Here is a 14,465-nt window from a genome sequence, read left to right as displayed (position 1 = left end):
ATGTCACATGGTTTAGAGCCCAGTCTTAGTCGAATTCAATTGGTTAAAAAAAAAAGGCATGAGCATGCCTGTTTCAACATTTTGGTTGGCCACTGCAGTTGTCTGTCAAAGACGTACGCTTTTGTCACAAAATGCAATCCGACAACGATGTACTCATAAAGCTGTTTATGGTTTCACTGAGTTTGCAGTGTGGCGGCTTTTTACATGGAATTGTGTTATCTAATAAATCGAAAAAGTTATTGACGTCCGATTACAAGTAAAAAGTGATTATCGGTGTGTTCAGTGCAACTCGATATTTCCGACTAAATGGACACGGGAAAGTGCTGAACATGACTCCATTGGCGCCGTGGTTCTTCCGATATACGAACGTTACTGAGTAGTTCGAGGTTGCCAGACTTCATTCGTCCAGACTGTTTTTCATTTTGACAAAGCCAACTGCTGCTAGAAGACACGGAATACAATATTTATTTTTCTTGTGGAAAATAGTATGAATTTCATCATGACAGTTCGCTTTAAATTGTAAATGTTCATATTATTTAGGTAACGGTACGTTTTAACGAAGCAGCTAGCAAGGTAGCTAACGTTAGCCAAGCAGCCAGCTGGCTAACATTAGCATTTTTTGTCTGTCATTTAAAAAGCTAGCACTGACAGCTAGTTTTATGCTAGTTAGCATAAGTGTTCTCTCTGAAGTAGCTAACGTTAGCTGGTTAGCTATAAAATGACAATTATAGCAACAGGTTGCTATATTGCAGAAATTACAAGTTAAATATCCCCAGCAATTTATTTAAGCAGTGTTTCTGCTGTCAGTCTATTAGCTAACGTTAACCTAGATACGTTTTCTCATAAATCTGTCATGAGTTGGCTGGCTTGTTGATACGCGTAGCGTTAGCTAACGCTAGCTAGTTTTCTAAACAGCTCACTGGACTCAACAAGCGGGACGAAAATGCGGGCTTTACATGGAAACTGATTAACTAGCAAGCTTCAGTGGATCAAACAAGCAGAAGGTGTTTTTCAAAGTTTGCTGTTTACGCCATTATTTCAAGTTGCAGAAGATTTTGATGCTCCTGGGCTGGGAGACATAGCCCACTTGTGGAACACCCTAAATCTATCGTTGGTGCACATGTCCAAAAATACTTCAACGATACAGTTGATGCTTCAAAATGTCGGCGATCTCTGCGTCTGAGAAAGTGGACGGGTTCACGCGAAAATCAATGAGGAAGGCCCAGAAACAGAAGAAATCTCAAGGGTCGTCCCAGTTCCGAACTCAAACTTTTACCGAGCTTTCACCCTTGCCGCAGCTCAAAGGTAAGAAAATAAAAAATGCTGCCTGAAATAGTCTCAAGTGAAAGGGTGGCGGTGTTGACACTTCCCGTTTACTCTAGCAAACGTGATCAATACCTGACGTAGTCCGACATTGACTATTTTCTACCAATCTGTACAGTCAGACGATCTGTACAGAGATAAAAATGTGTTGGTCAATGAAACGCGGAAGCTTTGGGTAGCTAATGACAGTGGCATTTTCAGCCTCTGTTTTTTGGCAGCCAGCTGTGATGTATGCTCACAAGGAGGACTGAAGTGCAATCCTGGCAAAGTAGGCTACATCGAGAGAATGAGAGATTGATCTAATTGCTGATACTTTTGTGTATATTGTGCACTGCCTACGTTTTAGCTGGTTTGAAATCTCCGTCAGTGCCTGTCAATTTCTCCACTCAAATAGTACCGTTATTATTTATGCATGGTAATTGTTCTTTTGACATCTATATATTTTGTACAGTACTACTAGTCACGACGCATCTGGATAGTTGTTGGTTATTTTCCTGTACAAGACATATGGGCCAAGGCCAGACACATGCATTCATTTATGTTTTGAATCCATGAAAACTACAGAGCCCTCAACATAGGCCTACTACATTAACTTTATATTGTTTGTTTTGGTAAGGAGGAGCCTGCATATCAATGAAATGTTGCGTTCTGAGAATTTCATCCTAGCTGGAGAGTGATATTTTGTACACCTTGGCAGCCAGGAGAACTGTAATGTAGCCTATGATCTATACTGAACAAAAATATAAACGCAACATGTAAAACCAACATGTAAAGTGTTGGTCCCATGTTTCATGAGCTGAAATAAAATATCCCAGAAATGTTCCATATGTACAAAAAGCGTATTTCTCTAAAATGTTGTGCGCACATTTGTTTACATCACTGTTAGTGAGCCTCTCCTTTGCCAAGATAATCCATCCACCTGACAGGTGTGGCATCTCAAGAAGATGATTAAACGGCATGATCACCTTGTGCTGGGGACAATAAAAGGCCGCTCTATTGTTGTCACACAACAATGCCACAGATGTCTCAAGTTTTGAGGGAGTGTGCAATTGGCATGCTGACTGCAGGAATGTACACCAGAGCTGTTGCCAGAGAATGACATGTTAAATTCTCTACCATAAGCCGGCTTCAGCGTTGTCTTAGAGAATTTGGCAGTACATCCAACCGGCCTCACAACCACAAACCAAGTGTAACCAAGCCAGCCCAGAACCTCCACATCCGGCTTCTTCACCTGCGGGATTGTCTGAGACTAGCCACCCGGACAGCTGATGAAACTGTAGGTTTGCACAACTGTCAGAAACCGTCTCAGGGAAGCACATCTGCGTGCACGTCGTCCTCACCAGGGTCTTGACTTGACTGCAGTTTGAATTCGTAACCGACTTCAGTGGGCAAATGCTCACCTTCGATGGCCACTGGCACACTGGAGAAATGTGCTCTTCACGGATTAATCCCAGTTTCAACTGTACTGGGCCGATGGCAGACAACGTGTATGGCGTCTTTTCGGTGAGCGGTTTGCTCATGTCAACTTTGTGAACAGAGTGCCCCATGGTGGCGGTGGGGTTATGGTATGGGCCCGCATAAACTATGGGCATTTTATCGATGGCAATTTTAATGCACAGATTCCGTGACGAGATCCTGAGGCCCATTGTCCGTCATTCATCTGCAGCCATCACCTAATGTTTCAGCATGATAATGCATGGCCCCATGTCGCAAGGATCTGTACACCACTCCTGGAAGCTGAAAATGTCCCAGTTCTTCCATGGCCTGCATACTCACCAGACATATCACGCATTGAGCATGTTTGGGTTGCTCTGGATCGACATGTACAACAGGGTGTTCCAGTTCCCGCAAATATCCAGCAACTTCGCACAGCTATTGAAGCAGACTGAGACAACATTCCACAGACAACTCTGCGAAGGAGCTGTCAATACTGACCGGTTCTCTGATCCACACCCCTAGCTTTTTGAAAGTTCTCTGTGACCAACAGATGCATATCTGTATTCCCAGTCCTGTTAAATCCAAGATTAAGGACTAATGAATTTATTTCAATTGACTGATTTCCTTATATGAACAAAAATCTTTGAAATTGTTTCATGTTGTGTTTATTTATGTTCAGCGTAGCTTCTGTCCTGGGCCTTGAATGTAGTGGCAGATTGCTAAATTACAGGTAGCCTTTGTTTTACTCAGAGGTTCTTCAATATGGAGACTTGACATAGAACAGTGACATTGAGAAGAATGTTCACCTTACCTCATATAGTGCAACATTGCAAGTTAGTTTCACTGGATGGAATGGGAATTGTATGCTGCCAGTGCATTGTTACTGTTAAATCTGAGTCTGTTGCTATGCCCTGCCATTTTTGTTTTATAGGACATTTCAAGATGGATACTATAACAGTTGCCTCAAAATGAAAATTTCCAAGGTCAAATTCCTCAATCCAAACCGTTGTCAGACACAATGAAACCTATAGATAGGGATTACATTGCTTCATGCTCAGCAGTATTATTGGGATTGAGAGAGCGGTTCAGAATCCAAAACCGCTCGGCACTTTTAAGTGCGTACCTCCTTTTTATTCTTCATTCAGCAATTATGCCAAATTCAGTCCTGGCCACACATACTGTATTTCAATGACACGTGTGAATTGAGCGCCTGTGTTGAACTTCTCTTAGTCAACCCACACTTTGTATGATCAAGAGCTTGGTTATTATCTGATGAACTCCTAGTGTGTGTGTGTGAGAGACAGTCCGCTATATCTGGGGCCCTGGATGGGGCAGTGAAGATGGGACTGAAAGCCTCACACTGTAGCCTAAATGAGGTGATTGGGGTGTGTGTTTTAAAAAGCAGGGTAGCCACCAAGTATCAGGATCCAGCCTGGGTAGTAATTGTTCATTCAACCATCATGAATTATTCCTGATGGGAGAATTGACTAGATAATCCAAACCAGGTCATTTGTACAGTTCATTAAAGGAAGTTGATCCCACCACTCCCCAAATGTAGCTACAAGGCATCTGTGTTACAATGACAATTTGATCTTTAATGTTTATGCAGAGTAATTTATTGAGCCCCAATAGAGAATTATGTGTCGCTGAAGCCTGTCTGGGAGAGAAATGTCAATGTATTCAGGAATATGAAAGTATCTCCTTTCACCTTAAGAGTCCATATTGGAAACTCAGGATTCACACTATCCTCACGTCTACTGCATGGTATGAGGGAAGACTGCTTAAACTTAATTTGCTAAAGCAAAACCTCTCACTGACTTCAGCAGTCAAGTTCAGACAAGTTAGCCTGCCAACATGTTGAAATGACAAGGGGGAAAAGTGCAGACACTGAACCTTGGGCCTACATGGCATTGACTAGGCTAATGCTGCTTATGGATTGAGGGAATGTTTGACTTGTTTATTTGTGACTTTTCACCTTTTTGTTTGGTTAGAAACGTAATGTGCCATTATACACTACTCTGAATAAAGTCATTGATGGATATTACAGAGTAACGTGTCACAAACAGCCCCACACCAGCAGGACCGGAAGGACCGAGGGAGAGAGCCTAGGGGGCTTCGGGCTTCCCTCGGTGGGGTGGTTTCCCACCTGCGCCCCCCCTTCCATGACCTGCAGCAGCAGGCTTCCTCTCCTGATTTTTAAACTCAGAGAGGGAGGGGGGTGGGTATGGAGCACATGATAACAGATTATCTTTCTCCTCTGTTTGAATGTAAATTGACCACTAATGCCGATTTTATAAAAATAAAGTTGATCAGTAAAGTTCTCAATTAGTCTATTTTATTACTGTTTAGTAGCTAGTACTAACATGGTTAACTAGCCTAGTATGTGGTTTCATGGCCCTTTAGATTCTGCGAGGTAGTTGTAGTCGACCATAACCTCCTAGGCTACTCTTGTCTGAATGGGTGGCATTTTATTAATGATGTCGCAGACTGGTTCAGCTCTGGGTGATAATGCTGGATTGACTCGCACCCCTTGAATGGAGGATTGTGTAGGGGAGGGGGTTGGTATGTGGGTGGAGTGTTTTGTCGGGGGCAGTATTCCAGGCCAGTGACGGGTGTTACTGCTTGTGTGCATTGAGGACCTTTTTGAGACTCAGAAAACTCCCGACTTGAACTCTGAGGGAGTACAGGATGAACAAAGTGGGATATAATCAGATGTGCACCATGTTGCATAAGGACAAAGAAGTGGGGTTTGGGCATTGGGGCAGTGCAAGTACAAAAAAATGTGTGACTATTTCAGCATTTCTGACAGAATGACCTGCAGAATGAATAGCTGCAAGAATGCATGTCTATTTGAGTGACTTGACAGTAATTAGGCACAGTGGTTGGGGGTGATGAGGGGAGCTAACTGGACTTCTTGGTGAGGTTATGATCGCCATGACAGGGATGCTCGTGTGTCGTCAGACAGGATTCTGATTCACCCCACCAGCTCTCTCGCTCTCCCTCTCCTTCCCTATTTCTCTGGAGCAGAGACCTCATCCTACCGCTCTTGTTTTGGCTAACCTAGTCTGTCTGTTTCTCTGATCCCCATCTGTATGCCAGTGAGAGTAATCGGAGAGGTAGCCTAATGTTGTCTTGAGTGAAATGGGTTGCACAGTGGACGAGTTGCTCACCTCTTGTGTTGGTGTAGTGTGGTTAGGCTCTGATGTATTGATTTGAGCGCTGGTTGTTATGGCAAATTAATTTGGGGCAACTTATTTGTGGTTAGCGCCGTGTGTGGTTGTTTGACTCTGCTCAGGTGTGGGCCCCACACAGAGGTTTACGCCTCGCTCATTTGATTCATGACTGGTTCCATCAGTGGTTCCCAGGAATGCTTTCTGCCTACTCCTCAGAGGACTCACTCTGGTTCCCCCTGTTGTTCCCAATCAGCTACAGGTCGATTTGCTATGTCATTCACGTTTAAGTGGTCCCTGGGTATAAAGATGGATAGGTGAAGGCCTGAACTGTTTTGATTTCTGTTAAATCCATATCCCTGACAGGGAGCGATGTGGTTGAGTACCTCCGGTTTGATATAATTGGCTTAGCTGTGTCTGCACAACACTGATAGGGGAACGACAGCTTTGGTTTCATATTTAATGCCTCCATCCTCACATCACCTCTTTGTGTAAAAGTCATTTTACACAAATAATTAACCATTTTATTCATGTTGTGAAAAAGTGTTTTCCTCTGGTATAGTCCTCAATAAGCCCACACAACATGGGCATATTTCCCAAAAAATAAACAGCTTGGCATTGCTCATATTTCTTGACGCATTCTAATAGGCTACCCGTCATAACTTAATGGCATTATTACACTTTAACCCACAATCTATGCATCATGACAATAGCCTAAATCTGAGTTTTCTCAGCTTCAAGTTCCTTGGTGTCCACATCAACAAACTAACATTTGTCCAAGCACACCATGATAGTCGCGAAGCGGGCACGACAAAACCTATTCCCAAAAATATTTGGCATGGGTCCTCAGATCCTCAAAAGGTTCTACAGCTGCACCATCGAGAGCATCCTGACTGCTCGGCCTCCTACCGCAAGGCACTACAGAGGGTAGTGCGAACAGCCCAGTACATCACTTGGGCCAAGCTTCCTGCCATACAGGACCTCCATACCAGGCGGTGTCAGAGGAAGGCCCTAAAAATTGTCAAGGACTCCAGCCACCTTAGTCATAGACTGTTCTCTGCTACTGCACGGCAAGCGGTACCGGAGCACCAAATCTAGGTCCAAGATCTACCCCCAAGCCATAAGACTCCTGAACATCTAGTTAAATTGCTACCCGGACTATTCGCATTGCCCCCCCCCCCCCTCCCCTCTCCACACCACTGCCACTCTGTTGTCATCTATGCATAGTCACTTTAATTAACTTGACCTACATGTACATACTACCTCAACTAACCGATGCACCTGCACATTGACTCTGTAGCGGCACCCCCTTGTGTATATATTGTTATTTTTTTTTACTGCTGCTCTTGAAGTACTTGTTACTTTTATCTCTTATTCTTATCTGTATTTTTTAACTGCACTGTCGGTTAGGGGCTCGTAAGTAAGCATTTCACTGTAATACCTGTATTCGGGACATGTGACTAATAACATTTTATTTGATTCATGTTATGTTTGCGCTCCTTCCCAATCTAAAGTAATTGGTCAGTTTGTGTAAGTACCTGTGTGCAGGAGTGAGAGAGGGGCTGTGGAACCTGTTGTACAGAAGCTAAATGGCTTTACTACACAATGTTTGGCCAGCTATAATGCATGAATCACAGTATAGCAGGCTGGGGAAGTACTGCAGCTGTAGATATGCTGATCTTTCATCCTGCAGTAGAGTTTCTGGAGTGTTTATAGCCCCATGTTGTGTGATAAGACACTGAAATGATGACTCACTGGGAGACCTGCATTGTTGCCATGGCAGCCAGAAGCCCTGCAAGGTATTTCTCAAAACATGCTAGACCAAATTTTTTTTTTTTTGATTTTTCCTGAAGATAGCCGGCTTCATTTAAAGTCAGACTTCAGCGGTGTTCTAAAGCTGGATTCTGATCAAACCCTTGCCATTCTGGAGCAATTCAAACACTGATAAGTTAGGCCGATAGCTAAGTCTGTGTCCTGCTTTGTTAAATGCACAAAGTTGCCATTGACAACTCCTGACTAATAGATTGATAGGCTTTGTCATATGACTTACTTGTTTCCACTGTGTGTGTGCTAAAACAGGGTTTCCCAAATTCTGTCCTGGGACCTCTCCTGTGTGCATGTTTTTTTCCCGTAGCGCTACACAGTTTATTCGGATAATGAAAGCTTGATGATGAGTTGGTTATTTGAATCAGCTGTGTAGTGCTAGGGCAAAAAACAAAACTTTGTTTAGATATCAAGAGGTTTCGGCGAGCTGTTTAGATTTAGCTCAATGGATGAGTTGGTCTCTTTTTATTCATATGCAAACTGACTCATTTGCAATGGATGCTTGTCAAGTGGTAAATATGAGTGTAGTCTAGTTGTTTGCCATTTGTTCATGTTTTTCAAAAGAAGACAAATGAGCGGAGGACATGCTCTCTGTCAACCACAACCAGACACTTTGCAGATCACTTACATCAAGTTTAGCCTATTGTTAGCCCATCACAGCCTGAGTGCTATGGCTGGCACCTTTGTGTGCAGATTAGGAAGTGCACTCTGTGGAAGAGTGCACTTCCTTCTCTATGGGTGGGAAAGCAAAAAGCAGCCTTGGGTCTTGGCTGCAACAGTGTGTAACCACAGGGTTACAAGATCAAATCCCCTGGTTGATGATTATGTAATACCAGAGCATTACAAATAGAAAGCTTATACTAGTACTAAATGTAACATGAAGTAAAAACAACAATAAAATGTTGTAATAACCTTATGTTATTACAGCAGATAGGCCAGACTGAACAATGTAAAACATATGTCTTTTATTTTTTTCTTCGGTGATTATTTGTGTGGGACAAGACTTAGTATGCAGTGTAGTGTTATACCTCTTCATGAGGTCAGACATCTAAGCACAGCCCCGGCCCCCTCGGTTAGTCTGGCTGACAGACGTCTTTCTCGAAACCCAGTACAGAGCTCTACAGTGCGACAATTTTACTGGCATATGCGCCTAAAAATAGATGTGGATGAACTGTAAAAGTCAAGTATGAGCACGTGCGAGTTGATTTATAGCAAAGAAAATGCTGCCGTAGCTATTTTCAAAGTATTTCTGACGTTTTGTCTCATAGCTGTTAGCTAATCGCATAAAGAACTACGAACTCATAAATGGAATCTTTCAGCACGGGCACTATTGCGTGGTATCCTTCTCTCACCGCAACGGGGCTGAGCGCACTGTGAAGTGCTGAAAGATACGTTTTGAGCATAGATGTTGGTCGAATTTACCCCATACGCTACTAAAGGGTGAATTTTTCCTTTTGTTTCTTGGCCATTTACGTCGTTTTGTTCACGATCTTGGTTGTTTTTCAATGTTAGTTTGAGCTTGCTCAACTGCTAGCGAAGAGATGTCGGAGAATCTAATTTCTCTGACAGACAGGAGTGCCTCGTTACCACGGTTAACGGCCCACCACTTAAAAGGGCAGCTGATCATTGTTCTCATGTTCAAGAACTTTGTCATTTCTTATCATGAAAACTCTAACTCAAATACTTTCGTTGTGTGCCTAAATTTATTTTAGGAGAACATGCTCCTTGTAACGATTTGATCACACCGACAGCGTCATTGCACAAAATAGCACGCAGCATCATCTGGATTTATATACAACAAAAGTTCAACATGTACCTTCTGCTACCATTTCTGTCAAGTTTGACGCATATGTTTGATAAATTCAACGTATGCACCACACCGAATGCACTGCAAATGCCTTTGCAACGCAATGCTGCAAGGCAAACGCAGCGTTTCATTGGAAATGAATACAATTCTGGTGTATCAAAATGCAATGATGCTGTCGGTGTGATCGAAGACACACTCAAGTGTCACCGTGTCCCATAGACGGAACTGTTGTAACGTGAGTTAAAGACACCTGTGCTACGGATTCCTGGGTGACAGGTAGGGATTAACACTTCCGGTACAGTTGTTGAGGCCAAAATAAACCTCATGAGAATGATTGCAATGCCTACCAGGTGTGTGTGTGTATGTATGTATATTATATATATTTTTTAAACTTATTTTGAACTTCACAGGACCGTGTAAAAGCCCTGGCTTTGTGCGTTGGCGACCTTCTACTCTTAGCTGAGTGCCCAGTCCCTTATGGACGCCAGGGTTTTTATTTATGCTGTGTTGAGGGTTTGTTATAAGAAATCAGACTGCGGGGAACTTGCCGAGAGTGCATTGGTTGTATGTGGACCCTTTGTGTGCACTGACTCACTCTCCAGTGCATTCTAGTGCAGAATAAGTCATGCTTAGCAATTACATTGAGTGTCTGAAGGGAGCAGTCTTCATTAAAACGTAGACAGATTTCCAGAGTAGATACAATTTTGCCTGATCACACCTGCAGCTGAGCCTTTTTTACACCACAATCTCATTAGGCCTATTACGTGATCAGTTACACTGTCATTTAATCATATTCAAATATTCTAGTATAGTGTTATTTCCTTGTTATAAACCTATCAATCCCTTGGGATTTTTTGCTAATTGTTCTTGCTGTGTTTAACACATGTTCATTGTCAAAGAGTAGTCTGCACCAGGCCCACTAGGCCTCCTGTTTTTCTTGCAACACACTCTTTTTAATTGTCTCTTTGACTGCTCTTTTCTGTTTTTGTCACATGCTCAGCCGGCATCATTCGGAGTGAACCCTAAAGAAGCCTTTGCGACTGGTGTGAGAAGCAGACCTGACTGACCAGTCTCCCCCAACCGGTTTAGCAACTGCAGTGGGTTGTGCGGTATCAATCGACATGCATTAATGCCCACAGACTAGGCTACAGTAGGCTGTAGGCTGTCTGTCACTCCCTCATTTTATGACTCGCTTCACATGTTCATGCACTTTCTGTTTGCAATGGACCCCTACGTCATTGCCATTTTGCACTGGGCCAGTCAGATCTAGGCCACTTTTTCAAAGCTTGACAATGACATGAGGACCACATGTCGGTTTCTTTTGATCTAATCCCCCTGTGCTGTCATACCCATATTTAATTTATTCTCCATTTCATAAGGTCGTCTGACCCCTCCACTCAGAGGTTGCTGTCTATTTTTACAGTGTGAGAGGGTGGGAATATTCTGTAAAAGTGAATCGGCTGAATAACTAAATAAAGTTCAGGACTTGACCTATCAATATGTAAGCTAATAGGGAGGAGTAACGAGGTCCTGTGAAAGCTGCACCATGACTATCTAGAATGGAAACTGGCAACAAGTCCCGTTGGCACTAATCTACAATTTATAGCTTCATTTACAGTACACGTTTCTGATAACCTGGCAGTTGACTGAGCAAATCGTTAGGGCAAGTGCCGCTGCACTATTGTCTGCAAGCAGGCCTAAAGTGTAAACCCTGTTCTCTTTTGCATCTCTTTCAGATTGATGTGGTGTAGCAGTGTAACCTACATTCTGTAATGTAGAATGTGTACCTTGTGTGATTGGGAATATGATCATAAAGCACAGGCCTTATCAGGAGCCAGCGCTAGTGAAGCAGTGTCTTGTGTCCAGCGGTGGGGAAAGTACTCAATTGTGATACTTGAGTAAAAGTAAAGATACCTTTTTAATAGAAAATGACTCAAGTAAAAGTGAGTCACCCAGTAAAATACTACTTGTCTAAAAGTATTTGGTTTTAAATATACTTAAGTATCAAAAGTAAAAGTATAAACCATTTCAAATTCCTTATATTAAGCAAACCAGATGGCACAAATATATATATTTGTTTTTTACGGATAGCCGGGGCACACTCCAACATTCAGACATAATTTACAAACAAATCATTTGTGTTTAGTGAGTCCGCCAGATCAGAGGCAGTAGAGATGACATGGGATGTTCTTTGGTAAGTCTGTGAATTGGAGTACTTTCGGGTGTCAGGGGAAATATATGGTGTAAAAAGTACATTATTTTCTTTGGGAATGTAGTGAAGTAAAAGTTGGCAAAATTTTAAAAGTAAAGTACAGATACCAAAAAAATAAAACATCTAGTATTTTTACACCACTGAATGTCTCAGGTTTTTGTTAAATTTAGGCCAAATGTAAAAGGAGTTTCTTGAACTGTGGAAACCGTTGCCGCTGAAAATTAGTCAAACACTTTTTGACCTTTTCTAAGGTAATAAATGGTGTGCTCAGGTGTGATACCGAGGTCTGTGTTTTTGACATCTGGAAACCACCCCTTGGTGCTAGGTTCACAACCTGGAAGACATCCTCTTGCATTGGCACCTTTGTCATAACACTGTCCACGAGGCCTTCTTTTTCAATTCCAATTTCACATCAAGCCAGTTTGCCTTGTAGCATCATGGACATCTATCAGCCACTGGTTGTTTTTCCATGTTCCCAAAATTTTAAAAACTAAGTCATGTGATCGTTTGTTGTGCTTGCTGAAATTGTCCTGACACCTTAGCTGTCAGTCTCAATTGAATCTTGGGATATTCAGGTTTCTCCCATGGCTGCAGGTGTTTTTTTGTTGTTGTTTGTTTTAGCCTGTCAACCAACAAGATTGGAATAGCATCTCATGTGATGAGTAGCATGTGAACTTTGAGTAGCCTCTCCAACTTGACCTGAAGTCATGCAATAATGATGATGATAATAATAGCCATATTTATATTCTATGACCGTCAGCCTCTCTCTCAATGTGTGTTTTTGTCTCATAACTGTTTCTCACAGCATTGGCATAATCACAATTATAATTGGGTGGATGTCATGGAATAGGTTAGACAGTCATAGGACTGTGTCACAGCATTGGCATAATCACAATCATAATTGGGTGGATGTTATGGAATAGGTTAGATAGGTACGGTCTTAGGAGTGCGATTAGACACTACCACTACCAAGTCCACACTCCATCCCCAGGGGGCAGCATCAACCGGGTTAGGTAATATGCTCAGCCAGGAAGCCTTAATTACTCAGGTGTGGGCAATTGGGATGATCATCAGTCCTGGAGAGAGAGGAGGCCAGATACCTCTCAGCCCAAGTTACTTTGTTAACCTCTTTAGTTGGGCATGCCTTTTGTAGTTGTTTATTTTGTCGCCTTGACCATATGAATAATCTGACAGGACCGGCTGACCAAGAGGTCAAGACGGAGCTGGTCCTGAGCTCTGTAAGTTTGCGGTCTCCTGGGTACATGTACATACAACACGGTCCTCATACGCTGATTTCTTACACAGATGCACATCTTAAAACGTGTTGCAGACCAGTTAGCTAAGCATAAGATCCCTAGACTTTGCGAGCGTATCAATATTAGTAGTTTAGTTATTTGGTTTCTTAACTGTTTTTCTGCTATCAAATGATGTTCAGTAGATACAGTGCAAAAGGCAAGCTGCTCTCATTTGTGTACTCTTGAGTAGAGGTCAACCGATTTTAATTAGGGCCGATTTTCAAGTTTTCATAACAGTCGGTAATCTGCATTTTTGGATGCCGACTATGTCCGATTACATTGCACTCCACGAGGAGACTGTGTGGCAGGCTGACCACCTGTTATGCGAGTGCAGCAAGGAGCCAACGTAAGTTGCTAGCTAACATTAAACGTATCTTAAAAAAAACAATCAATCTTAACATAATCACTAGTTAACTACACATGGTTGATGATATTACTAGTTTATCTAGCTTGTCCTCCGTTGCATATAATAGATGCGGTGCCTGTTAATTTATCGACTCATAGCCTACTTCGCCAAATGGTTGATGATTTAACAAGCGCATTCGCGAAAAAAGCACTGTCGTTGCACGAATGTACCTAACCATAAACATCAATGCCTTTCTTAAAATCAATACACAAGTATATATTTTTTAGACCTGCATATTTAGTTGAAAGAAATTCATGTTAGCAGGCAATATTAACTAGGGAAATTGTGTCACTTATCTTGCGTTCTGTGCAAGCAGACTCAGGGTATATGCAGCAGTTTGTGCTGCCTGGCATGTTGCGAACTGTGTGAAGACCATTTCTTCCTAACAAAGACCGTAATTAATTTGCCAGAATTGTACATAATTATGACATAACATTGAAGGTTGTGCAATGTAACAGGAATATTTAAGAGTTATAGATGTCACCCGTTCGATAAAATACGTAACGGTTCCGTATTTCACTGAAAGAATAAACGTTTTGTTTTCTAAATTATATTTTCTGGATTTGACCATATTAATGACCTATGGCTCCTATTTCTGTGTGTGTATTATAATTAAGTCTATGATTTGATAGAGCAGTCTGACAGAGGTGGTAGGCAGCAGCAGGCTCGTAAGCATTCATTCAAACAGCACTTTCCTGCATTTGCCAGCAGCTCTTTGCGACTTCAAGCCCATCTACTCCCGAGATTAGGCTGGCAGTACTATAGTGCCTATAAGAACATCCAATAGTCAAAGGTATATGAAATGCATATGGTATAGAGAGAAATAGTCCTATAATTCCTATAATAACTACAACCTAAAACTTCTTAACTGGGAATATTGAAGACTCATGTAAAAAGGAACCACCAGCTTTCATATGTTCTGAGTAAGGAACTTAAACGTTAGCCTTTTTACATGGCACATATTGCACTTTTACTTTCTTCTCCGTCATTA

General features: G+C 42.1%; 1 protein-coding gene across 1 annotated transcript in view; it reads left to right on the top strand.

The window, feature by feature from the left end:
• The first annotated feature begins 133 nt into the window (after positions 1 to 133).
• The window catches only part of ppp2r5a (protein phosphatase 2, regulatory subunit B', alpha isoform), a 76,043-nt gene continuing 61,711 nt past the window's right edge, over positions 134 to 14,465 (top strand). Inside the window, exon 1 of the mRNA XM_038968152.1 lies at positions 134 to 1,305. Coding sequence (XP_038824080.1) covers positions 1,161 to 1,305 — 145 coding nt within the window. The 5' untranslated portion in view covers positions 134 to 1,160. The remainder of the gene's footprint in view (positions 1,306 to 14,465) is intronic.

Source organism: Salvelinus namaycush, chromosome 29 (genome assembly GCF_016432855.1).
Source record: "Salvelinus namaycush isolate Seneca chromosome 29, SaNama_1.0, whole genome shotgun sequence".
Classification (NCBI taxonomy): domain Eukaryota; kingdom Metazoa; phylum Chordata; class Actinopteri; order Salmoniformes; family Salmonidae; genus Salvelinus; species Salvelinus namaycush.
The sequence above is the reverse complement of the archived record's forward strand: the minus strand, read 5'-3'. Positions and strand labels throughout refer to the sequence as shown.